Source organism: Columba livia, chromosome 34, assembly GCF_036013475.1.
Source record: "Columba livia isolate bColLiv1 breed racing homer chromosome 34, bColLiv1.pat.W.v2, whole genome shotgun sequence".
In the NCBI taxonomy this organism is placed as follows: domain Eukaryota; kingdom Metazoa; phylum Chordata; class Aves; order Columbiformes; family Columbidae; genus Columba; species Columba livia.
This window is the reverse complement of record NC_088635.1, coordinates 314,793-341,163: the sequence shown is the minus strand read 5'-3', so window position 1 is coordinate 341,163 and position 26,371 is coordinate 314,793. Positions and strand designations below refer to the sequence as shown.

General features: G+C 58.4%; 1 protein-coding gene across 1 annotated transcript; it reads right to left on the bottom strand.

Annotated features, from left to right (window-relative positions):
• Window positions 1–1,512: 1,512 nt before the first annotated feature.
• On the bottom strand, window positions 1,513–24,762 carry BICRA (BRD4 interacting chromatin remodeling complex associated protein). The gene is given in 16 exon segments (XM_065044244.1): window positions 1,513–2,563; window positions 3,778–3,880; window positions 5,037–5,063; window positions 5,065–5,132; window positions 5,225–5,373; window positions 6,544–6,596; window positions 6,917–7,009; window positions 9,016–9,143; window positions 10,238–10,475; window positions 12,372–12,860; window positions 13,974–15,017; window positions 15,019–15,864; window positions 19,197–19,262; window positions 19,434–19,476; window positions 19,803–19,848; window positions 24,552–24,762. Coding segments are annotated over 15 exon segments (4,290 nt in total). The 5' UTR covers window positions 19,844–19,848; window positions 24,552–24,762; the 3' UTR covers window positions 1,513–1,661.
• Window positions 24,763–26,371: the final 1,609 nt, after the last annotated feature.

Sequence of the window (26,371 nt, the reverse complement as noted above, 5' to 3'; positions counted from 1 at the left end):
ATGGGTGCGGGGGGGGTTTGTGTTCCCCAAATAGCGGCTGGAATGGGGCAATTTGGGGAGAAAAAAGGTGGCGGGTTGGGGTGGAAATGGGGGGGATGGGTGGAAATGGGGGGGGATGGGTGGAAATGGGGGGGGATGGGTGAAATGGGGGGGTTGGGGTGTTTTTGTGTCATGGCTGAACCCCCCGACCCAACTTCCTGCCCCAAATCCGCAGCTTTTCACCCCAAAACACCCCCCGGCGCCGGGGGCGCCGATGGCACTTGAGAATGGAGTTCCCCTTATTGCCTCCAAAAAGGCTAAAAACGTGGGGGGGGGGTCAAATTAAACCACCAAACGAAGGGGGGAAACGGGGCCGGGCGGCTTTTGGGCTGAAAAACGGCGAAAACGGGAAAATCGGGGGGGGCCCTAAGGCACAGACGGAGCTTCTGGCCTCACTAAATGCTCGTTTTTGGCTCTTTCTGCCCCAAACTCGTCACCGTTAGTGTTGGATTTGCCTCTTTTCAGCTGTTTTCGCCCCGTTCCGAGGGGCCGAAATCGCTTCAAAAACGTCAAGTTTCCCCATTGGCCGAGGACCAAACGGGCGGGTAATTAATGATTAGCAAATTAAAATCAATGGTGTTACAGGCTCTAAATGACACCGTTGGTACCTAAAGGGCCCCCCCGTGATGGTGAAACCCCCAAACCCCACCCGTTTTTGGGGTGAAACGGCCCCGAGTGGGTGTTTCCCCTTGGGGTGGTGGCGGCGCCTCCGAGCTCCTTCCTCCTCCTCCTCGGGTCCCGTTTTGGGCGTTTTCCGCCCCGTTTTTGGCGTTTTCCGCCCCGTTTTTCCGCTGCGTTTTCAGCTCCGTTTTGGGTGTTTTCCGCCGCGTTTTAGGCGTTTTCCGGCCCGTTTTCCTGCCCGTTTCTCAGCGTTTTCCGCCCCGTTTTTCCGCCCGTTTCTCAGCGTTTTCCGCCCAGTTTGGGGCGTTTTCCACCACCGTTTTTCAGCCTTTTCCACCTGTTTTCCACCCCGTTTCTCAGCATTTTCCGCCGTTTTTCACCCTTTCCTGCCACACATCCAGGGTGTTTTCCGCCCTGTTTGGGGTGTTTTCCGCCCCGTTTTTCCTCCCCGTTTCTCAGCGTTTTCCGCCCCGTTTTTCCGCCACGTTTTAGGAGTTTCCCGCCACGTTTCAGGCATTTTCCACCCCATTTTGGGCGTTTTCCACCCCATTTTTCCGCCCTATTTCTCAGCGTTTTCCACCATGTTTTCCCACCCTTTTCCGCCGCGTGTTTGGGGTGTTTTCTGCCCCATTTTGGGTGTTTTCCGCCGCCGTTTTTCAGCCTTTTTCCCACCGCATGTTCGGGGCGTTTTCTGCCCCGTTTGGGGCGTTTCCCGCCCCGTTTTTCCGCCCCGTTTCTCAGCGTCTTCCGCCCTGTTTTTCCGCCGCATTTTGGGCGTTTCCCACCGCGTTTTGGGCGTTTCCCGCCGTGTTTTTCCACCCCGTTTCTCAGCGTTTTCCGCCCCGTTTTGGGCGTTTTCCGCCCCGTTTCTGGGCGTTTCCCACCCCGTTTCTCAGCGTTTTCCGCCCCGTTTCTCAGCGTCTTCCGCCCCGTTTTCCCGCCGCGTTCCGGGCGTTTTCCCGCCGCGTTCCGGGCGCTTTCCCGCCCCGTTTCCGCGCGTGTTATCTGTGCAACGTCCTGGCGCCCAGCCCGCCGTTGTGGCTGGGGGGGGCAGCGCGTCGGGGGAGGCTCCGAAGGGCGAGGAGGAGGAGGAGGAGCGGGAGGAAGGCCCGCGCGGGTGCTGCAGGTTGAGGATGCTGTCGATGGCGCTCTGCAGGTGCTCGCTGAGCGCGGCGTCGGGGGGGCTGTCGCTGGAGAAACTGGCGTTGTCCACCTCCAGCGACTCGGATTTCCGCCGTTTGGCCGGGGGGGGTAACAAAGGGGGGGTGTCCCCACCCCAGCTCCGCGCTCAGGTTGGGGTCGGGGGGCTCCGGTTTGATGGGCCCGCGGTAGAACTCGGCGTCGGCGTCGGCCTTGGCGAGCGGGGCGAGCCGCGGGGGGCTCTTGGCGGGGGGGCCCTCGTCGCCGCGGGGGGGCCTGGGGGGCTTCGGGGCGGGTTTGTGGGGGGCGAAGGCGTCGACGTTCTCGCGGTAGGTTTTGCGCAGCGGGAGGCGGCAGGAGGCGGCGGCGCCGGGGGGTTTCTTTTCGGGGGGGTGGTCCAGGGTGCCGTTCATCTGCGCGGGGGGGTCCGGGGGGGCGCGGGGGGGCTGGTGCACGGGGTCCAGCGCCGTGTTGTGAACCACTTTGCTCAGCCCGGCCTCCTGCTTGATCTTGAGCTTGAGCCCGATGCGGCTCCGCGCCTCGTAGGTCTTGATGGGGGGTTTGCTGCGCGAGGGCAGCGCGTCCTCGTCGCCCTCCGGCCCCCCCGGCGCTTTGGCCCAGGTGACGGACGGGGAGCCCCCCCCGCCGTGCTTGATCACCAGCTTGGTGGGGTGTAACGGGGGGTTCGGGGGCGCCGGGGGGGCCTTGGGGGGCTCCGGGGCCGGGGGGAGCGGCTGAGTGCGGGAGGACGAGACGTATTCGTCTGCAAGAGCAAAAACACCCCCCCAATTCATTAACGATTACAATCCGCTTTCAAATCAATTGTTAACAGCCGTCTATGTGTTGTGCCCATTCCGGGGTGTTACCCCCCCCCCCCCAATCACTAATTAGCTCAGCTGCGGAAGCTGCGCTAATTGGACACGAAGTGTTAATGAAGAAGCGCGTGCAGCAGCGGGAGCCCCGACTGCGAAAAGCACCTAAAACCCCATAAAACCCCACAGAAAACCCCATAAAATCCCATAGAAAACCCCATAGAAAACCCCATAGAAAACCCCATAGAAAACCCCATAGAAAACCCATAGAAACCCCCACAGAAAACCCCACAGAAACCCCAGTGTAATCTGATATAAACCCAAATAAATCCACATAAACCCATATAACCGCCTATAAACTCATACAACTGACATAAACCCATATAACTCCATATAACCCATATAACCCCATATAAACCCATACAACTGACATAACCCCTGTAACTCCATATAACCCATATAACCCCCAATGTAATCTGATATAAACCCATATAACTCTATATAACCCATAGAACCCCATATAACCCCATATAGCTCCATTTAAACCCAAAGAAACCCATGTAAACCCATATAATCCATACAACCCTATATAAACCCAACTAAACCCAACTAAACCATATAACTCCATATAACCCATATAAACTCACATATCTCCATACAACCGACATAAACCCATATAAACCTGCATAGCTCCATATAAACCCTTATAACCCATATAAACCCATACAGCCCTAAATAAACCCATATAAACCTATATAAACCCTTATAACCCATATAAACCTGCATAAACCCATACAGCCCTAAATAAACCCATATAAACCTATATAAACCCTTATAACCCATATAGCCCTAAATAAACCCATATAAATCTGCATAAACCCATATAGCCCTAAATAAACCCAAATAAACCCATATAACCCCATATAAACCCAAAGAAACCCCTATAACTCCATATAAACTCGTATAAACCCATATAAACCCATATAACCCATACAAACCTGTAGAAACCCAAATAAACCATGTAACCCATATAAACCCCTGTAACCCCATATATCCCATATAAGTCCATATAACTGATATAAACCCCTATAACCCGTATAAGCCCGTATAACTCATATAAACGCATATAACCCCATGTAAGCCATAGGACCCGTCCCCGCGGCACCTGGCTTGTCCTTGGCCAGCTGCTTGTCCAGCGCCAGCATGGTTTTCTCCTCCTGGATGAACATGCGGTCGATCATCACCATCTCTGCCGACGGGCTCACCCGCTGCCGCACCGGAACGGAACGGAACCGGAACCGGGGGGAAACGGGAGGAAACGGGAGGAAATGGGAGGGAAACGGGAGGGAAACGGGAGGGAAACGGGAGGGAAACGGGAGGGAAATGGGGAAAGAGAGAAAACAGGGAGAAGAGGGAAACAAGGGAGAAGAGGAACAGTGAGAGGGAAGAGAGCGAGGGGGAAGAGGAACAAGGAGGGGGAAGAGGAACAAGGAGGGGGAAGAGGAACAAGGAGGGGGAAGAGGAACAAGGAGGGGGAAGAGGAACAAGGAGGGGGAAGAGGAACAAGGAGGGGGAAGAGGAACAAGGAGGGGGAAGAGGAACAAGGAGGGGGAAGAGGAACAAGGAGGGGGAAGAGGAACAAGGAGGGGGAAGAGAAACAAGGAGGGGAAGAGAAACAAGGAGGGGGAAGAGAAACAAGGAGGGGGAAGAGCGAGGGGGAAGAGGAAGAGCGAGGGGGAAGAGGAAGAGCGAGGGGGAAGAGGAAGAGCGAGGGGGAAGAGGAAGAGCGAGGGGGAAGAGGAAGAGCGAGGGGGAAGAGGAAGAGCGAGGGGGAAGAGGAAGAGCGAGGCGGAAGAGGAAGAGCGAGGCGGAAGAGGAAGAGCGAGGGGGAAGAGGAAGAGCGAGGGGGAAGAGGAAGAGCGAGGGGGAAGAGGAAGAGCGAGGGGGAAGAGGAAAAAGTGGCGGAAGAACGAGGAGAAAAAGGAAAAAGAGGAGGAAGAATGAGGAGGAAAAGGAAAAAGAAGGAAGAACAAGGAGAAGAGGAAAAAGAGGAAGAGAAAAAACGAGGAGGAAGAGGAAAAAGAGAAGGAAAAGAATAATGAGCAGGAAGAGGAAGGAGGGGGAGGAAGAGGAAAAAGGAGGAGGGAGAAGAAGAAGGAGGAAGAAAAACAAGGAGGAAGAGGAAGGACGGGAAGGAAAGGAAGAGGAGGAAAACCATAAATGAGGAGGAAGACGAAGGAGGAGGAAGAGGAAAAAGAAGAGGAAGAGCAGCATGGTTACACTTCACCACCTCCACCAATTCCCCCGCTTTTCCCCCCGGAAATGAGGCCAAACTCCCCGTTTCCCCCCAAAGTGGGGCCAGGAAGCTCCGTTTCCATCGGCATTGGCCAAACCCGCCGCTTTTAGCCCCAAACGGCCACTGACCCGCGACTCCTCGAGCAGCAGCAGGCGGGTACTTGTTGAGCATGGCCTGCGTGCGCCGCAGCAGCTGCGCCGACACCACCTCGAACTCCTCATCCACTGCGGAGACACCAAAAACACCCCAAAAATCACCTTCTCTGCTCATTTTTTGGGGCGAGAAAGAGCGATTTTGGGTGTTTTTGAGCGCTCACCTTTGCGGTAATCGTGCGGCGAGGGCAGCACGCCCTGGTACACGTGGTAGGGAAGGAGCCGCTGCAGCGCGTCCTCCAGGGAGCGGAACGACGTCTTGTAGTCGGGGTGCAGCACCGAGCCCTGGTGCTTGTGCAGCTGCTCCAGAAAACTGCCAAGAACACCCCGAAATGGGCACAAAACACCCCAGAAAAGGGGCCGGGGGGTGGGGGTTAGGGGGGGCTGGGGGGGGGGTGGTGTGGGGTGGGGTGGGTGCAGTTTGGGTTGGGGTGGTTTGGGTTGGGGTAGGTTGAGTTGGGTTGGGGTGGGTGAGGTGGGTTGAGTTGGGTTGAGTTGGGGTGGGGTAGGTTGGGGTGGGTTGGGTTGGGGTGGTTTGGGGTGGGTCAGGTTGGGTTGGGGTGGGATGGTCTGGGGTGGGTGGTTTGGGTTGGGTGGGGTGGGTTGGGGTGATTTAGGTTGGGGTGGGTTGGGTTGGTTTGGCTTGAGTTGGGTTGGGTGTTTTGGGGTGATTTGGGTTGGGGTGGGGTGGGTCAGGTCAGGTTGGGGTGGGGTGGTCTGGGGTGATTTAGGCTGGGGTGGGGTGGGTTGGGTTGGGGTGGTTTGAGTTGGTTTGGGTTGGGCTGGGGTGGTCTGAGTTGGGTTGGGTTGAGTTGGGTTGAGTTGGGGTGGGTTGTGTTTGGGTGGGTTGGGGTGGTCTGGGGTGGGTGGTTTGGGTTGGGGTGATTTAGGTTGGGGTGGGGTGGGTTGGGTTGGGGTGATTGAGGTTGGGGTGGGGTGGGTTGGGTTGGGTTGGTTTGGGATGGTTTGAGTTGGGTTGAGTTGGGTTGGGTTGAGTTGAGTTGGGTTGAGGTGGTCTGGGGTGGGTGGTTTGGGGTGATTTAGGTTGGGGTGGGGTGGGTTGGGTTGGTTTTGGGTGGGTTGGTTTGGGTTGGGTTGGGGTGATTTAGGTTGGGGTGGGGTGGGTTGGGTTGGGTTGGTTTGAGTTGGGTTGGGTTGGGTTGAGCTGGGTTGGGTTGGTTTGGGTTGGGTTGGAGTGGTTTGGGTTGGGGTGGGTTGGGGTGGGGTGATTTAGGTTGGGGTGGGGTGGGTTGGGTTGGTTTGAGTTGGGTTGGGTTGAGCTGGGTTGGGGTGGTTTGGGTTGGGTTGGAGTGGTCTGGGGTGGGTTGGTTTGGGTTGGGTTGGGGTGATTTAGGTTGGGTTGGTTTGAGTTGGGTTGGGGTGGGTTGGGGTGATTTAGGTTGGGTTGGGGTGGGTGGGATGGGGTGGTTTGGGGTGGGTTGGTTGGGTTCAGTGGGGTTCTATTGGGTACCCCAGCACTCACCAGGCTTCCTTGCTGGGCTGCAGCGTCGGGGTTTTCTTCAGTTTGCTGTCGAACTGGGGGGGAAAGAGAGAAATTGAGAATTCTGCCTCTTTTTGGGGGGAATTTATCTTGTTTGGGGGGAATTCATCCTCTTTGGGGGATAATTCATCCTCTTTGGGGGGAATTCATCCTCTTTGGGGGATAATTCATCCCCTTTTTGGGAGACTTAAGTGTCCAGAGCATCCTCATCTGTCCAGAAACACATCACTCGCCGCATCCGCACCCACCCCCCAATTTCCACCTTTATCTCCAGAATCTGGGGGTCAACCCACTTAACGAATAAACTGGGGGGGCTTTTTGGGTGGATTTCCCGCGGATCGGGGGCTGGACTCACCGGCTGGTTGGGCAGCGGGGGCACGAGCTTCCCCACCACCTGGATCTGCACGGGGCCCTTGGCCAGGACCGAGCTGATCACCCCGGGCTTGGCCTGCGCGAAACGGGGAGAAACCCCCCAAAACGCCTTCATTCCCCATCCCAGAGCCAAACAACCAACCCCCCAGCGCCAAAACGCTCCCGGACAACGTGCACAAGTCACGGCAAAGCTCAATAAATGCCCCAATCAGGGATTTTTGCCTAAAATCGAATCATTCTAATCTTGGATGCTGCAAAAATCTGCATCCTGACGCTGCATTAAGGCGCCGATTTCACCGAATGGACTGGGTTTAAAAGCCCTCAGAGATCATCAAGGCCAAACCTTGGTCCAACTCCAGTCCATTGACTAGATCGTGGCACTAAGCACCATGTCTAGTCTCAGTTTAACAACCTCCAGGGCCGGTGAGTCCACCACCTCCCTGGACAGGCCATTTCTTCCTAATCTCCAGCCTAAGTTTAAGTTTAAGCGCCATTGTCCTATTGCATTGCCTGGGAGAAGAGCCCAATCCCCACCTGGCTCTGACTTCCCTTCAGGTGGTTCTAGAGAGGGATGAGCTCACCTCTAAGCCTCTTGTCCAGACTAAACAAGCCCAGCTCCCTCAGCCTCTCCCCATAGGGTCAAGTCCCTTCCCCAGTCTCATTGCTCTTCTCCGGACCCGCTCCAGCACCTCAATCTCCTTCCTGAACTGGGGGGCCCAGAACTGACCACAACACTCCAGGTGTGGCCTCACCGATGGGGAGCATCACTTCATTGTCCTGCCGACTACGCCGTTTTGGATCCAGGACAGGATCCCATTGGCCGCCTTGGCCACACTCTTGGCTCATGTTGACCTTCCTGTCCATTAGCACCCCCAGGTCCCTTTTGGCCACTCTGTGCCCAGCCCGGGGCGCTGCAGGGGGGTGTTGTGGCCAAAGTGCGGGACGCGCCGCTTGGCCTTGTTGAGCTTCATCGGCCCACCCTTCCAGTCTATCCAGATGGAAGGATCTGGACCTGGGGAAGGACAAGGGACGTGATCCTTCCCCTGTACTCCCCATCGGTGAGGCCACACCTGGAGTGTTGCGGTCAGTTCTGGGCCCCCCAGTTCAGGAAAGATCTTGAAGCACTGGAGCTCAACATGAGCCAAGAGTGTGGCCAGGACGGCCAATGGGATCCTGTCCTGGATCCAAAGCGGCGTAGTCGGCAGGACAATGAAGTGATGCTCCCCATCGGTGAGGCCACACCTGGAGTGTTGTGGTCAGTTCTGGGCCCCCCAGTTCAGGAAAGAGATTGAGGTGCTGGAGCGGGTCCGGAGAAGAGCAACGAGACTGGGGAAGGGACTTGAACTATGGGGAGAGGCTGAGGGAGCTGGGCTTGTTTAGTCTGGACAAGAGGCTTAGAGGTGAGCTCATCCCTCTCTAGAACCACCTGAAGGAAGTCAGAGCCAGGTCGGGATTGGGCTCTTCTCCTGGGCAGTTCACAATAGGACAAGGGGGCTTAAACTTAAATTTAGGCTGGAGATTAGGAACTTAGGCCCTGCCCAGGGAGGTGGTGGACTCACCGGCCTGGAGGTTGTTAAACTGAGACTAGACATGGCGCTTAGTGCCACAATCTAGTCAACGGACTGGAGTTGGACCAGGGCTTGGCCTTGATGATCTCTGAGGGCTTTTAAACCCAGCCTATCCACATCCCTCTGCAGTCGACCCCCCGTCCCAACTTGGTGTCACCATCATGGCCTCAATCCCCTCATGTAAACCATCAATAAAGACCCAACAGCGCCCCCTGGGGGACCCCACGAGTGGCCGTCCCCCAGTTAGACTCAGCCCTATTCACCAGCACTCTGGGCCCGGCCTTCCCGCCGGTTCTTAACCCACTTGTCCAAGCCACGGGCTCCCAGCTTTTGCAGGATTTCAGGCAAAACCCCCCAAATTTCATTAATATGACCGAGCGCGGTTAATTCTGCGTCACCTTTAGAGCCCCCGGCGGACAAAACGCAACCCTGGAAACGGATTTGGACCGAACGCCGACAGACGTTTCCTCAAGGAATTTGGGAATAAAGCAGAAAAGCGTGGAAACCACCTTACCGGCACCGTTTGCTGGATGGCGAGCGGCGTCCCCGGCTTCCCCGGTGCCGCGGCCCCTTTTGCCGCAGAAACGGGGCCGGAAACGCCAGAAAAGGGTTTGTTTTCCGCAGGAAGCGGGGCGGGAATTCCTAGCAAAGGTAAAACGGGGGTTTGCGGTTAAACCCGCGTGTTTCGCCTCCGAAGGCCGAGCTTTAGTTCAAAACCACGGGGTTTAGAGCCCTGATTCGGGTTTCCTGCGCTGACGGGTTTCACCAAAATGCGCTTTTTGGGGGGTGAAGTGTCACTGAGCTGCCCCAAAACTCACCTGGGCACTTGGGTTTTGGGACACCTGTGGTTTAGGACACCCCTGTTTTGGGACGCTCATTTTAGGACACCCCAGTTTTGGGACACATGTTTTGGGGCACCTGCATTTTAGGACACTCATGTTTTGGGACACCCACGTTTTGGGACACCCCCAATTTGGGCCACATACTTTAGGACGCCCCTGTTTCGGGACACCCCATTTGGGACACCCCCATTTCAGGACAGCCCCGTTTTGGGACACCCCCATTTCGGGACACCCCCATTTAGGGACACCCCCATTTCGGGACACCCCCATTTCGGGACATATACTTTAGGACACCCCTGTTTCGGTACACCCCATTTAGGACAGCCCTGTTTTGGGACACCCTCATTTCGGGACACCCCCCATTTCGGGACATATACTTTAGGACACCCCTGTTTCAGGACACCCCCATTTTGGGACACCCCCATTTCGGGACATATACTTTAGGACACCCCTGTTTCAGGACACCCCCATTTTGGGACACCCCCATTTTGGGACACATACTTTAGGACACCCCCGTTTCAGGACACCCCATTTGGGACACCCCCGTTTTGGTCACCCAAATTTTGGGACACCCCCGTTTCGGGACACCCCATGTGGGACACCCCCGTTTTGGTCACCCAAATTTTGGGACACCCCCATTTCGGGACACCCCATTGGGACACCCCCGTTTTGGTCACCCAAATTTTGGGACACCCCCATTTCGGGACACCCCCATTTGGGACACCCCCGTTTTGGTCACCCAAATTTCGGGACACCCCCGTTTCGGGACATCCCATTTGGGACACCCCCGTTTTGGTCACCCAAATTTCGGGACACCCCTGTTTCGGGACACCCCCGTTTTGGGACACCCCCGTTTCGGGACGCCCACCCCCCGTTCTCCCCGTGTTCCCGTACCTGCGGCGGGGGGGGCCGCGCTCGCCCCCGTGCCCGGCGGGGCCTGTCCCTGTCCCTGTCCCTGTCCCGGTCCCTGTCCCGGTCCCGGTCCCGGTCCCTGCGCGCCCAGGACGGAGGATGACGATGCTGAGGAGGACGAAGGGCTGGCGAACGGGGCGAGCGCCGGGGGGGCGAGCGCCGGGGGGGCCTGGCTGCTGGGCGCCGGCTGCTTGGGCTGCAGGATGATCCCCTGGGGCACCTGAGAACGACAAAACCCCCACCCGTCAGTGGGAACCGGGCGCCAACCCCCCGATGTCACCCTGATGTCACCTCGATGTCACCCCGACGTCACCTTGACCTCGACGTCACCCCCGGTGTCACCCCAATGTCACCTCAATGTCACCTCGATGTCACCCTGATGTCACCCCGACGTCACCCCGGTGTCACCCCAATGTCACCTCAATGTCACCCTGACGTCAACCCGACGTCACCTCGACGTCACCCTGGTGTCACCCCAATGTCACCAAAATGTCACCAAAATGTCACCTCGATGTCACCTCGGTGTCACCCCGACGTCACCTCGACCTCGACGTCACCTCGACGTCACCCTGGTGTCACCCCAATGTCACCTCAATGTCACCCTGATGTCACCCCGACGTCACCTCGACGTCACCCCGGTGCCACCCCAATGTCACCTCAATGTCACCCCGACGTCACCTCGACGTCACCATGGTGTCACCCCAATGTCACCAAAATGTCACCCCGGTGTCACCCCCGACGTCACCCCGACGTCACCAAAATGTCACCCCAATGTCACCTCGATGTCACCCTGTGTCACCCCGGTGTCACCCCCGGTGTCACCCCGATGTAATCCCGACGTCACCCCCGGTGTCACCCCGGTGTCACCCCAGTGTCACCTCGATGTCACCCCGATGTCACCTCGACGTCACCCCAATATCACCTCAATGTCACTGCAATGTCACCCGGGAGCTGCGGCGACTTCGTGCAATGGGGGGGGGACGGGCTCCACCAATGGGGTCCCTGAGCATCCCCCAGGAGGGGCTGCATCCCATGGACCCCCCAAAATCACCAGTTGCATCCCATGGACCCCCCCCCAAAATCACCATTTGCATCACATGGACCCCCCTCCCAAACACCTGCACCCCCAAAGTCACCAGCTGCATTGCATGGACCCCCCAAATTCACCGGTTGCATCACATGGACCGCCCCCCAAACACCCGCACCCCCAAAATCACCGGATGCATCACATGGACCCCCCAAATTCACCGGTTGCATCGCATGGATCCCCCCAAACACCTGCACCCCCAAAGTCAGTGGCTGCATCCCATGGAACCCCCAAAATCACTGTTTGCATCACACGGACCCCCCCCCAAAATCACTGGTTGCATCACATTGACCGCCCCCCAAACACCTGCACCCCAAAAGTCACCATTTGCATTGCATGGACCCCCAAACACCTGCACCCCAAAGTTCCCCTGGCTCTATACGTTAAGGCCCAGTCTCCCCCAGTTCTATACATTCAGGTCCAGGTTTCCATTCGGGCTGCGGCGCCAGACGGAACCCACGGCACAGGCCCCCCCAGCACCCCAAAAAACACGGGGACACGGCGCTCGGCCCAGCCCAGCACCCCAAAACCCCTAAATGGGGTCAAGTGGTGCTCAGTCCATCTCAGCACCCCAAAACCCCTAAATGGGGTCAAGTGGTGCTCAGTCCATCTCAGCACCCCAAAAACCCCCTAAATGGGGTCAAGTGGTGCTCAGTCCATCTCAGCACCCCAAAACCCCCTAAATGGGGTCAAGTGGTGCTCAGTCCATCTCAGCACCCCAAAAACCCCCTAAATGGGGTCAAGTGGTGCTCGGTCCATCTCAGCACCCCAAAACCCCCTAAATGGGGTCAAGTGGCGCTCGGTCCATCTCAGCACCCCAAAAACCCCCTAAATGGGGTGAAGTGGCGCTCGGTCCATCTCAGCACCCCAAAGATGGGGTGAAGTGGCGCTTGGTGCAGCCCAGCACCCCAAAACCCCCAAGCCCCCCCCGTTCACGTCTCCGAACGCACCCGCTGGGGTTCGCTCCCCGTTTTTGCCCCGAATCGCTCGTTTTGGGGCCATTTTTGCCCCGGGGGGGGGCGGATTTACCTGCTGGAACCTTTCCAGGACCTGCTTCTGCTGCGCGGGGGCCCCGGGGCCGGCCGGGGGGGGCTGGAACTGGTTGGGGTAACTGCGGGGGGGCTCCCCGGGGATGTGCAGCCCGTGGGTGGGGGTTTGGGCTTTGAGTTGGGTCTGGGGGGGGAACTGCAGCTGGAAATGGGGGGCGGGGGCGTGCGGGGGGTCCGGGGGGGGCTCGGCCTGCGCGGGGGGGGGCTGGAAGGGTTGCGGTTGGGACGGGGGGCGCAGGGGGTGCGGGGACGAGGCCACTTGGCCCTGGATGACGTAGAGGCCGGGGGGGGCCTGGGGGGTGCAGGAGCGGGCCAGCGGTTCGGAGGGGGGGCGGGAGAGGCTCTGCGGTTGCGAGGGGGGGCGGGAGAGGGGCTGGGGCTGCGAGGGGGGGCGCGGGGAGGGGATTTGGGGCAAGGGGGCGGCCGGGAGCTGTGGGGTGTCCCCCAGCTTCTGCTGCCCCGCGGGACACTGCAACAGAGAGGAGAGAGCAGAGGTTAGTGAGGGGCTCCCGAAATCCGGGGGGGTCACCCCCCCCCCCCCCATTAAAAAACACCCCCCGGCTCTGCACGGGTCGCTTCTCAAAGCGTTTTTGGGGTGCAGAATGGGGGAAAAGCGCTCGTTTTCTGATTTTCCCCCCCAAAAGAAGTCATGGGAATGACCGCCCCCCCACCTCATGCACCGCAACCCCCCCGGAAAGGGGGTCGGGGCTCTAATTGCCGGCTGGGTTAATGAGGTTAATGAGGGTCTTAATGAGCCACGCTGAGCGTTGCTTCAACCCCTGGGGGGCAATTTGGTCCCCAGGAGCGGCGCTCACCCCCAAAATGGCTTTGGGGTGACTCCGGGTCGGAATCGGGGGGTCCGGGGGTAAAAGCAGCGGGGACGGGAAGCGAAGCGGAGCGGGGAGAAGCCAAAGCGGCGCGGGTTAGCGAGCAGCGGGACGGACGGACAGAGGGACGGACGGATGGGGTGGGGGGGAAGGGGACGCTCCCGCGGCCCCCCCGGCCGCACGCTTTGGGGTGCGAGGACTGAACGGAGAAACCCCCGCGTTTCACCCCGTTCCTGCGGTAATTTGGGGGTGTTGGGGGGTTCCGGCCCAGCGCCCACCGCTAGAAATGCGGTTGAGTAAAGAACCCGCCGAAACGGTCCGAATCTGGCGCATAAGCCGCGGTGGGGGCTGGCCAACCAGACGCTGGCCGGTTTTGCCCGTTTCTGCCTGTTTTTGCCCATTTCTGCCTCGTTATTTAGAAGTGTCTAACGAGGGCACAAAACCCGAGCGGGAGCAGCAGGACTTGGGGGGGACGAGGTGGCCGCCGGGTCCAAACCGACCCCCCGTGCCACGGCGGTGGCTTTGGCGACCGCGGCAGTGACACACGGTGACACGTGGTGACACGTGGTGACACTTGGAGTGGCCCCAAGTCCCGGTAACTCGCCGTCTAAACCCCGAAGGAGAGAGAGAACCGCGCTACGGTGGGAAACACCGATCGACCAGCACGTCGCCCAAACCGCGGCGCAAGTAACGCGCCGGCGAGGCGCATCCGCCCCGAAACGCAGCCGGCGGCGCCGGCGAGACGCCGCACTTGCCTGCTGCAGGAACATCTGCATGGAGTCCTGGTTGATGACGGCGCCGGCGATGATCTTCTCGGGGCTGGAGGCCAGGCCGGGGCTGGGCTGCGGCGTCCCCGGCGGCTGTGTGGGCGGCGGGACGTTGAGCTGCAGCGGCGCGGGCGGCTGCGCCGCGCTCTGCACGGCCAGGATGGGCTGCTCGGCGCCGGGGAGCAGGTTGGCGGGCGCCGGCGGCTGCGGTTGCGCCAGCCCGGGGCTCTGGCTGCTGGCGGCGGGCGCTTGGATGCTGACGGCCGGCGCCAGCCCCTCGGCGTTGAGCATGGCGACCTGGCTGGGCAGCGTCACCCCCTGGATCACCGTCTGGCCCAGCGAGGTGGCCGCGGGCTGGCTCTGCGTGCTCAGCCCGCCCGCCAGCGACACCGGCATCTGGAACAGCGCCGGCTGCCCCACCTGGATGGGCGCCGACAGGATGTGCGCCGTGCCGGGCGCGTTGGGCGAGGTGAGCACCGGGCCCAGGTTGAGCGGCCCCGCCAGGTTCTGGTTGGTGAGGATCTGCGCCGGCAGCGCCTGGTTGGCGATGAGCTGCCCGCCGGGGCCCTGGCTGGCGATGATGTGCGCCTGGCCGCCGGCGTGCGACGTGGCCAGGATCTGGCCGCCCATGTTGGCCGGCAGGGCCGAGAGCTGCTGCGTCAGCGGCACGGCCGAGGCGCCCGCCAGCTGCCCCGGCAGCAGGAACTGGTTCTGGCCCTGCAGCACGGCCTGCGGCACGTGCTGCGCCGGGATGACGATGCTGCTGCCCTGGTTGAGCAGGTGGACGCTCATGGGCTTGCTGAGCGCCTGCTGCTGCGGCGGCGGCTGCTTGAAGACGTTGGCCGGGAGCCCTTGGGGGAAGCCGGACAGCACCACGTTCTGCCCGGCTTTGCCGGCCATGAAGGTCAAGTTCTGCTGCTGCGCCTTCTGCGGCTGCAGCGCCGGCTCGTTCTGGATGGTGAGCGTGGCGTTGTTGGGGGCGAAGGGCTTGGGGGTGATCTGGTAGAGCTTCTGCTGCAGCACGCCGGCGGGGTTTGGGCTGGATGGGGGTGGGCGTGCGGTGGATGATGACGTTCTGCGCCTGCACCAGCGGGCTGCTGAGGTTGGAGGTGACGGTGAGCGGCTGCGAGCCCTGCGCGCCGAACACCGAGCTCCCGTTCAGCGTGGTGGTGGCCACGGCCGGCAGGTTCTTCTGGATGACGAGCCCGGCGCCCTGCGGCGAGACGCCGGCCGACGCCGCCAGCGTCACCTGCTGCTGCTCGGGCTGCGCGATGTAGCCGCCCACGGGCACCGTGGCCACCGGCGACGGCTGCACCGGCTTGGCGATGAGCTGCTGCGCCGGCGGGTTGATGGCCATGACCTGCTGGCCGACCACCTGGATGGGGCCGATGCCGAGCGCGCCGCCGGGGCTGCCGTTGGGCAAGCCGGGCAGGTTGGAGATGGGCTGGATGGTGACGTTGCCCAGTCCCACCTGCTGCAGGAAGGGCTGCACGCTGATGGCTTTGTTCACCACGTCGGCGCCCACCGAGGGCTGCACCAGCGCCTGGTGCGTCAGCACGGCCGGCGGCTGCAAGCCCAGCAGGTCGGCGGCGCCGCCGGGGAAGATCTGAGCGGCGCCGTCGGCGGGCGCCGGCACCACGGGCTGCAGCGCCGGCAGCTGGAAGGAGCCCAGGTCCAGCTCGGCCTCGGCCTCCAGCGTCTGCTCCGTGATGTTGGCCTCTTGCAGGCTCTGCTGCAGGATGTCGCAGGGCTGCTCGGCGCCGCCCGCGCCGCCGGGGGACCCCAGGATGTCATCCTCCAGGAAATCCAGGTCCACGCTGGCGCTGGGCTGGCTCTGCTCGCTGCTCAGGTGGTTGCCGGGGGGCTCCTGGACGTGCAGCTGCGGGTACCGGGGAGAGAAGAGCGGTGAGCGCAAAAATGGGGGAAATACCCTAAATCGCCCAATTCCTGGACGTGCGGCTGCGGGTATTGGGGGAGAGAACAGCGGTGAGCGCAAAAATGGGGGAAATACCCTAAATCGCCCAATTCCTGGACGTGCAGCTGCGGGTATTGGGGGAGAGAACAGCGGTGAGCGCAAAAATGGGGGAAATACCCTAAATCACCCAATTCCTGGACGTGCAGCTGCGGGTACCGGGGAGAGAAGAGCGGTGAGCTCAGAAATGGGGGAAACACCCTAAATCGCCCAATTCCTGGATGTGCAGCTGTGAGAATGCGGGTATTGGGGGGAGAGAAGAGCGGTGAGCGCAAAAATGGGGGAAATACCCTAAATCGCCCAATTCCTGGACATGCGGCTGTGGGAATGTGGGTATTGGGGGGAGAGAACAGGGGTGAGCGCAAAAATGGGGGAAATACCCTAAATCGTCCAATTCCTGGACGTGCACCTGTGAGAATGTGGGTTTTGGGGGGAGAGAACAGGGGTGAGCGCAAAAATGGGGGAAATACCCTAAATCATCCAATTCCTGGATGTGCGGCTGCGGGTATTGGGGGAGAGAACAACATTGAGCCCAAAAATGGGGGAAATACCCTAAATCGCCCAATTCCTGGACGTGCAGCTGTGAGAATGTGGGTATTGGGGGGAGAGAACAGGGGTGAGCGCAAAAATGGGGGAAATACCCTAAATCGCCCAATTCCTGGACGTGCAGCTGCGGGTATTGGGGGGAGAGAACAACATTGAGCCCAAAAATGGGGGAAATACCCTAAATCGCCCAATTCCTGGATGTGTGGCTGCAAGAACACGGGTATTGGGGGGAGAGAAGAGCGGTGAGCGCAAAAATGGGGGAAATACCCTAAATCGCCCAATTCCTGGACGTCCAGCTGTGAGAATGTGGGTATTGGGGGGAGAGAACAGGGGTGAGCGCAAAAATGGGGGAAATACCCTAAATCGCCCAATTCCTGGACGTGCGGCTGCGGGTACCGGGGGAGAGAAGAGCGGTGAGCTCAGAAATGGGGGAAAATGCCTTAAAACACCCAATTCCTGGACGTGCAGCTGTGGGAATGTGGGTATTGGGGGGAGAGAAGAGCGGTGAGCGCAAAAATGGGGGAAATACCCTAAATCGTCCAATTCCTGGATGTGCACCTGTGGGAATGTGGGTATTGGGGGAGAGAACAATGTTGAGCTCAGAAATGGGGAAGATGCTTTAAATTGTCCAATTTCTGGATGTGCAACCACAAGAATGCAGGTACCAGGGGGAGAGAATAATGTTAAGCGCAAAAATGGGGGAAATACCCTAAATCACCCAATTCCTGGATGTGCAGCTGTGAGAATGTGGGTATTGGGGGGAGAGAACAGTGGTGAGTGCAAAAATGGGGGAAATACCCTAAATCGCCCAATTCCTGGATGTGCACCTGTGGGAATGTGGGTACCAGGGGGAGAGAACAATGTTGAGCTCAAAAATGGGGAAGATGCTTTAAATTGATCAATTTCTGGACGTGTGGTTGTGAGAACGTGGGGGGAAAGAACAATGTTGACCTCAAAAATGGGGGAAGATGTGGGAAACTGCAGGAAACTGGAGGAAACTGCAGGAAACTGGAGGAAACTGGAGGAAACTGGAGGAAACTGGAGGAAACTGCAGGAAACTGCAGGAAACTGCAGGAAACTGCAGGAAACTGCAGGAAACTGCAGGAAACTGCAGGAAACTGCAGGTCGGTCCAAGCAGCAGCTCCAGGTGTCCCCCCATAGCAATGGTGTCCCCAAAACCAGGGGAAATGGGGTGAATAAGGGGAAATGGGGCGAATAGGGGGAAATGGGTGAATAAGGGGGAAATGGGCGAATAAGGGGGAAATGGGCGAATAGGGGAAATGGGTGAAAAGGGGGAAATGGGGTGAATAGGGGAAATGGGCGAATAGGGGGGAAATGGGCGAATAGGGGGAAATGGGCGAATAGGGGGAAATGGGGTGAATAGGGGGAAATGGGCGAATAGGGGGAAATGGGCGAATAGGGGGAAATGGCGAATAGGGGGAAATGGGGCGAATAGGGGGAAATGGGCGAATAGGGGGAAATGGGGGTGAATAGGGGGAAATGGGGTGAATAGGGGGAAATGGGGCGAATAGGGGGAAATGGGCGAATAGGGGGAAATGGGGCGAATAGGGGGAAATGGGGCGAATAGGGGGAAATGGGCGAATAGGGGGAAATGGGCGAATAGGGGGAAATGGGCGAATAGGGGGAAATGGGCGAATAGGGGGAAATGGGGCGAATAGGGGGAAATGGGGCGAATAGGGGGAAATGGGGCGAATAGGGGGAAATGGGCGAATAGGGGGAAATGGGGTGAATAGGGGGAAATGGGCGAATAGGGGGAAATGGGCGAATAGGGGGAAATGGGCGAATAGGGGGAAATGGGGCGAATGGGGGAAATGGGGTGAATAGGGGGAAATGGGCGAATAGGGGGAAATGGGGCGAATAGGGGGAAATGGGGTGAATAGGGGGAAATGGGCGAATAGGGGGAAATGGGGTGAATAGGGGGAAACGGGCGGAATAGGGGGAAATGGGGTAAATAGGGGGAAATGGGGTGAATAGGGGGAAATGGGGTGAATAGGGGGAAATGGGTGAATAGGGGGAAATGGGCGAATAGGGGGAAATGGGCGAATAGGGGGAAATGGGGCGAATAGGGGGAAATGGGCGAATAGGGGGAAATGGGCGAATAGGGGGAATGGGGCGAATAGGGGGAAATGGGCGAATAGGGGGAAATGGGGTGAATAGGGGGAATGGGGGTGAATAGGGGGAAATGGGGTGAATAGGGGGAAATGGGGCGAATAGGGGGAAATGGGTGAATAGGGGGAAATGGGCGAATAGGGGGAAATGGGGTGAATAGGGGGGAAGGCACCGGGGGGTCGATGCCCTGGTGACCACAGAAGGTGACGAAATAACATCTCGTAACCGGTCGTTTTGGGTTAGAAAGCATCAAAATCGTTACGAAAATTAAAAAGTGCGATGGAAGAGAAAAACTGAACAACCCAACCAAACGAAAAGGGAGGTTTTTGTACCGACGGAGGCGGAAAACAGAGACTCAATGTCATGCTTGAGGGGGTTCCATGCAGAGCGCCATGCTCGGACAGGGGGGTCAAAAAGGGGGTGGTTTAGGTTTTTGGGCTGCGCCGCGGGCGTTTTTCTATAGAAGTTATAGGGGCTAATTCCCCGACCTGGGAAATGGATGGAAACGAGGAATTCCGAACAAAAAAGGCCAAAAAGAGGTGATGGAAGGAAAAAGTACGTACCCCAGCACCTTCAAAGAAGGCGCTGGCTGCATCTCCTGTGCTGTCCAGGAGATCATCACCGTCAATCTGAAAGCGAAAACACTGCGTTTATTTCTCTTCGATATGGCAAAAAATGGGGGAAACGGCAAAAAATGACGTGGTGAGGGCGGCGGAGCTCCCGGGGTTTAATATCAAGGGTTCAATCGGTTATTAACGACGGTTTGGGGACGCAAACGAGGTGGAGGAGGCGCCGCTCACCTTTTCGGATCCATGTAAAAAGTCGTTCAGGGCCTGGGGGTCGCTGCGGAAGCAGAGAGAGACACGTTTAGGATCAACCCGCCCGCTTCTAATTAACGCAGCCGCTGTTAATTGCGCTAATTAATCCCCGCGATGGGTCGGAGCGAACGAGGGGGAAGCCCAACCCGTTCATTCTGCAAAACCCCAATTGCTGATGGTCTCCCCCCCCCAACCCCCACCACAGGGTGGTGAATTTGGCGTCAAATGTGGGGTTGTAGATATAAATTTGGGGGGGGGGGTTTTTGGGGGGTTTGGCTCCGGAGAAGCCGCGGGGACGCCCCCAAGCGCAATGGGGGTGCGGACCCCCCGAAATGCGGCGCTGTGACTCACCAGATCACGTCGAGCAGGCACCGGCCGTCTTCATCATCCATGTCAAACTGCAACGAGAAGATACAGCGTTCGCGCCTTGTCACCCCCAAATTTCACCCCTTTTTTGGGTGTTTTGGGCTGGGGGGGGGGTTGAGACGCAAACCACCCTAATGAGACGCAATGAATACAAATAAGGAGAAAGAAAGGAAGAAAAACACCTTTTTTTGCCCGATTTTGGGTGGATTCGTCCGCGCTGTGCCTGAGCGTATTTGCCATAAATACGGTAAATGGGTAAATACGGTAAATGGGTAAATAATACGGTAAATGGGTAAATACGGTAAAGGGGTAAATACGGTAAATGGGTAAATAAATACGGTAAATGGGTAAATACGGTAAATGGGTAAATACGGTAAATGGGTAAATACGGTAAATGGGTAAATAAATACAGTAAATATGTAAATGCGGTAAATGGGTAAATACGGTAAATGGGTAAATACGGTAAATGGGTAAATACGGTAAATGGGTAAATAAATACGGTAAATGGGTAAATACGGTAAATGGGTAAATATGGTAAATGGGTAAATACGGTAAATGGTAAATAAATACGGTAAATGGGTAAATAAATACGGTAAAGGGGTAAATAAATACGGTAAAGGGGTAAATACATACGGTAAAGGGGTAAATACATACGGTAAAAGGGGTAAATACGGTAAAGGGGTAAATACGGTAAAGGGGTAAATACGGTAAAGGGGTAAATAAATACGGTAAATGGGTAATAAATATGGTAAATGGGTAAATACGGTAAATGGGTAAATAAATACGGTAAATACGGTAAAGGGGTAAATACGGTAAATATGGTAAACTGCTGATATTTAGTATTATTAAAAATAATTAACCCCCCCAGCGGTTTCAATTAACCCGTAACGCTGAACACGGGTTAATTGAATCAAAAGAGGCGCTGGCTTGGGTGGGGGTGAGTTGGGGAGTCCGTCGCCATGGAGACGGAACGCCGTGACGTCACCAAGGGCGGCGATGACGTCACCGGTGACATCAGAGCCATTTTGGGGTGATATCAGACCCATTTTTGGGGGAGATATCAGACCCACTTTAGGGTGATATCAAACCCATTTTGGGGTGACATCGGACCGATTTTGGGGTGATATTGGACCCAATTTTTGGGTGATATCAGACCCACTTTAGGGGTGATATCGGACCCACTTTAGGGTGAATCGGACCCATTTTTGGGTGATATCGGACCCACTTTGGGGTGATATCAGACCCATTTTAGGGTGACATCGGACCCATTTTGGGTGATATCGGACCCATTTTTGGGGTGACATTGGACCCACTTTAGGGTGATATCAGACCCACTTTAGGGGTGATATTGGACCCATTTTGGGTGATATCGGACCCATTTTGGGTGATATCGGACCATTTTTGGGTGATATCAGACCCATTTTGGGTGATATCGGACCCATTTTGGGGTGATATCGGACCCATTTTTGGGGTGACATCGACCCATTTTGGGGTGACATCGAACCCACTTTAGGGGTGATATCGGACGCATTTTTGGGTGACATCAGATCCACTTTTGGGTGACATCAGACCCATTTCAGGGGTGATATTGGACCCATTTTGGGGTGACATCGGACCCACTTTAGGGGTGATATTAGCCCCATTTTGGGTGATATCAGACCCATTTTGGGGGCAATATTGGACCCATTTCGGGGTGATATCGGACCCACTTTAGGGGTGATATCGGACCCATTTTGGGGGTGACATTGGACCCACTTTAGGGTGATATCAGACCCATTTTTGGGTGACATCAGATCCACTTTTGGGTGATATCAGACCCAATTAAGGGTGATATCGACCCATTTTGGGGTGATATCGGACCCACTTTAGGGTGATATCGGGACCCAATTAAGGGGTGACATCGGACCCATTTTGGGGTGATATCAGACCCATTTTGGGGCGATGTTAGACCTATTTTTGGGTGATATCGGACCCAATTAAGGGGTGACATCAGACCCATTTTGGGGGTGATATCAGACCATTTTAGGTGACATCAGATCCAATTAAGAGGTGACATCGGACCCACTTAGGGTGACATTGGACCCATTTGGGGGCGATGTTAGACCCATTTTTGGGTGATATCACACCCATTATAGGGGTGACATCGGACCCATTTTTGGGGTGATATCGGACCGATTTTGGGGTGATATCGGACCCATTTTGGGTGATATCGGACCCATTTTGGGGTGACATCGGACCCATTTGGGGTGATATCGGACCAATTTTGGGGTGACATCAGACCCATTTTGGGGTGACATTGGACCCACTTTAGGGTGATATCGGACCCATTTTAGAGTAACATCAGATCCAATTTGGGGTGATATTGGACCCATTATAGGGGTGACATTGGACCCACTTTAGGGTGACATCGGACCCATTTTTGGGTGATATCAGACCCATTTCAGGGGTGATATCGGACCATTCCAGGCTGCTCCCCCCACAGGGGACCCCCCATATTGCAGCAAAACGAGCAGAACCCCCCAAATTTGGCCGCGCCGGCTGCTTCGCCGAAGCCACAAAACAAGACGCAAACGCTCCCGGGCGGCCCCGCGACTCCAAACCCACTAAGTCCAGCCCTTCGCACCCACCGCGGGCAAACGGCGCCGTTTTGGGGTGAAAAACAGGGGGTTGGTGGTGACGGGGCCTCGGCCGCCCCCCCCCCCCCCACACGTGGGGTTTAATGGGGAGGTGGGTGGCGTTTTCCCTCCCCAAATCGCTCCAGAGCCGCGGGCCCGGCGCAGCGGGGGCACAACTGGGGGCAACGCGGTTTTTGTTGTTGCAGGACGGGGAAAAGCTTTGGTTTCGGGCTTGGTTTTGGGCTCCAAATGCCCCAGATCGGTTGTGCCGGCGGTTGGTTCTCTGGGATGGGGGGGGGTGGGGGGGAAAGGGGGGGAATGGGGGAAGGGGGGGAATATGGGGGGGAATATGGGGGGGGAATATGGGGGGGGAATATGGGGGGGAATATGGGGGGGGAATATGGGGGGGGAATATGGGGGGGGAATATGGGGGGGGAATATGGGGGGGGAATATGGGGGGGAATGGGGGGGGGAAGGGGGGGGAAGGGGGGGGAAGGGGGGAGAATGGGGGGGGAGAATGGGGGGGAGAATGGGGGGAGAATGGGGGGGAGAATGGGGGGGAGAATGGGGGGAGAATGGGGGGGAGAATGGGGGGGAGAATGGGGGAGTGGGGGGAAGGGGGGGAAGGGGGGGAAGGGGAGGGGAAGGGGGGGAAGGGGGAGAATGGGGGGAATGGGGGGAGAATGGGGGGAGAATGGGGGAGAATGGGGGGGAAGGGGGGAAGGGGGAGAATGGGGGGGAATGGGGGGGAAGGGGGGGGGGAAGGGGGGGGGGAAGGGGGGGAATGGGGGGGGGAAGGGGGGGAATGGGATCATTGAGGGGGTTTGGGGGGTCGTTCAGTTGGGGGTTAAGGGGGGATAAGAACACAGTGGGATGGGAAAGCGCCCCATTGTCCTCCCGGTCTAAACGCAATAATATTGATAATAACAGCGCTACGGTACGATAATAACAGCCATAATTAATAACAATAATAAAGCGACGATCTAGTTGACTTGTCAAGGATCTGACAGCGCAAAGTTCGGTATTTCGGGGTCAAATACAACGAGCGTCGGCGCGGGGATGAGGAAACGGCCGCAAACTGACCCAAAATAGCCCCGACCCCACCCCCGGCCCCGTTGCCTTTTGGGTCAAACGTCCTTTTGGTGGCAAAACAACTAAAGACGCCAAAGTTGCGACGGCGAACGGCACAGGGGGAGCGGACGCGGGGACGGGGCGGGATCACCGAGACAAACGGGGGGACGAGCCCCCCGAAATGTGTCCCGGTGGCGAGGAAGAGCAAGACACCGAACCCAGGGGCGAAAAGGCGACGCCAAACGGCGCCTCGGGGAACGGAAACGCAGCCGGGAACGGGGCTGCGAGCGGCAGGCGAATGAAAACTAGGAGAGAATCGGAGGCACTGAGTTTATTCAGCTAATGGATGTTTGATGCACCGAGTTGGGAGCTGCGGTCGGTCCCCGGTTCCAGCGGAACGTCCCCCCCGTTCGCGTCCGGAAAGCGGCGCCGAGGGGACGCGCTGGGACACCCCGTTAGCCGGGGGGGGGGGGGGGGGGGGGGCGCGGATGCGCGGGTTCGCTCCTCACCCCCGTGCCCACCCAGGGTTGGTTGGTTTGTTTTTAACGGTGACACCGCAAACCTTCCGCTTCCCCCCCGCCGGCGGCATCCCCGGCGCCTCCCGGGGAGGAGGAGCGGACAGACGGCCGGACCAGCGGCGGCTCCGCAAGCCAGGGCCGGCGGCGCGAAGCGGCGGCCGCTCCCCGAGCCCCCCCCGCCGCCAACGGGAGGTGGGGACGGGCGGGCGCTTCGGGGCGGGCGGCGGGGCGCCCCCCCCGCCGTTGTTTAGGCCCCCCCGGGGGTGTGTGGGTGCAGCGGGGTGCGGGGGGGGGGGTGCGGGGGGCGCCGTCGCCTTTTTGGGGAGGGACATTGTATTCCGGAGACGTGACCCGCAGCCGCCGCACCGGAGAGGCTCGTCCGGGGGCGGCGGGGCCGGGACGCGGCGGAGCGGGGGGGAAGAGGCGGGCGGGCCGGTGTCCGGGGAGGGGGCAGGGCCCCCCCCGCCGCCGCCGCAGGTAGCGGAGTTAAAGCGATTTAAAGCGAAATTGCTGCATTGTAAGAAACTCACCGTGATGTTTGAGCAGCAGTCGGCGCGGGGTCTCCCAGACATCCCCGCACGGGCTCCGGAGGCAGGACCCCGCAGGCACCGACACATAGGGGTTCAACGCGCTGCCTGATCGCTTCCCGCAACCGCACCCACCCGCCGCCGGGCAGCGCGGGCGGCGGCAGCGCCCGGGGCACCCCCGGGGCCGGGCGGGTGAAAATTAACGCGCACACACACCCCCCCCCCCCCCCTTCGCGGGCCTGCACCCCCCCAATCCAGCCCTGTATTTGCATACGCCACGCCCACCGCGCCACGTATCTGCATACGCCACGCCCGCATTCCACTCCGCTTACGCGCACCACGCCCATAGCCCGCCGTATTTGCATGCGCCACGCCCACCGCGCACCATACTTGGAAACGACGCGCCCCACCACTATCCTATATTTGCATGCGCCACGCCCACCAACGGCCACATTTGCATGCGGCGCGCCACGGCGAGCAGAGCGGAGCTTCGCTGCGGGCCCGGCCTGGCTAGAACGGGCCCAGCAAAGCCCGGCCCGGCCCGGGGAAAGGCAGAGCCGCGGTTCCTCGCAGCCGGGGGCCGCTGGGGGCCGGGGACGCGCCTGGTTTGGGGGGGACGCACCCGCGGGGGTGTGCGGAGGGGAGACCCCCCCGAGCACCCAAATCCGCACCCGATTCTGCACCAAGCGGAGGAAACAAGAAACGGAGGGTTCGAGGGGTCTCTGGGGGCTGACGCGGTGCGTTTGAACCCCCCAGAACGGGGGTTACCTGCTGGGCAGAGCAGCCTGAGGTCCGGGGGTGTCCCCGTCGTTTGGGGGGGCAGCATCGGCCCTGCGGGAGAAACGGCCGTTAAACGCAATTATCGTGTTGATCGAGCAAAACACGACACCCCCACGATCGGATCGGGCTCCCAGGGATGATACCTTTCCAAAGGCATTGATACCGCGGAAACCCCCCAAAAAACCCTGAGGACCCGCATTTTAATTACAGTTCCCTAAGGGTTGTTTTGTGTCTTGTTTTCTATAGCCAGGACAGATAAATAAACCAATAAAACGCTCTTAATGAGTTTAAAACACTCGGGACCGTGTCACCAATAACCCAAGAGGAGCAGCGGGAGGCGGAACCGGCCGATTCCTGTCACCAAACAGTTAATTCCCCCCGTACAACGTGGTGTTTACATTAAATCAACACCTCCACCACATACATTTCTCATTCCTGGGTGAAAACAACAAAAAGACTTGGGATAACACCAGAAAAGGAGGAGAAACACACACACACACACACTCCTGATGAGTTGGTTGCTGCTCGTCCCGCTTTGGGTCTAATTCCTGTGTTTTCAGTCCGCAGCGGAGGCGCTTCAGGATTTAACGCTTATCAAAAGGGTATTTTTATAGGCACGTTCGCTTATGAGGAAGGAAATTGTATTTAATACGCGTCGGTGCTAAAAATCCGCCTCTTGCTCAAGGCGAGCTGGGGAAAAATGACCCAAAACCGCCGTGTTTTGCCCGATTTGTGTGGGGCCGGAGCTGCCGGCAGCGCCCGGGCAGCCCAGCGCAGGGTCCTCGCCACCCCAGTTCCAAACTGGTCGAGGAGGATCCAGCGGCGATTGGCGGGGGTGGGCAGGGCTCATTAAGCAGCGTTAATTAGCGAGAGGCCGGGCGGGGCGGGTTGTGTTGACACCCCTGGATTGGCTGGATTTGAACTGGAAACGCTGGGGTTGTACCTGGGGGGGGGGTGGGGGGGGGGGGGTTTATTTGGGTGCGTCGCCGGGCGCCTGTTGCCGCGTCTCGGTGGTCGAGGGCTCCGCGCTGCTTTACGGGGGG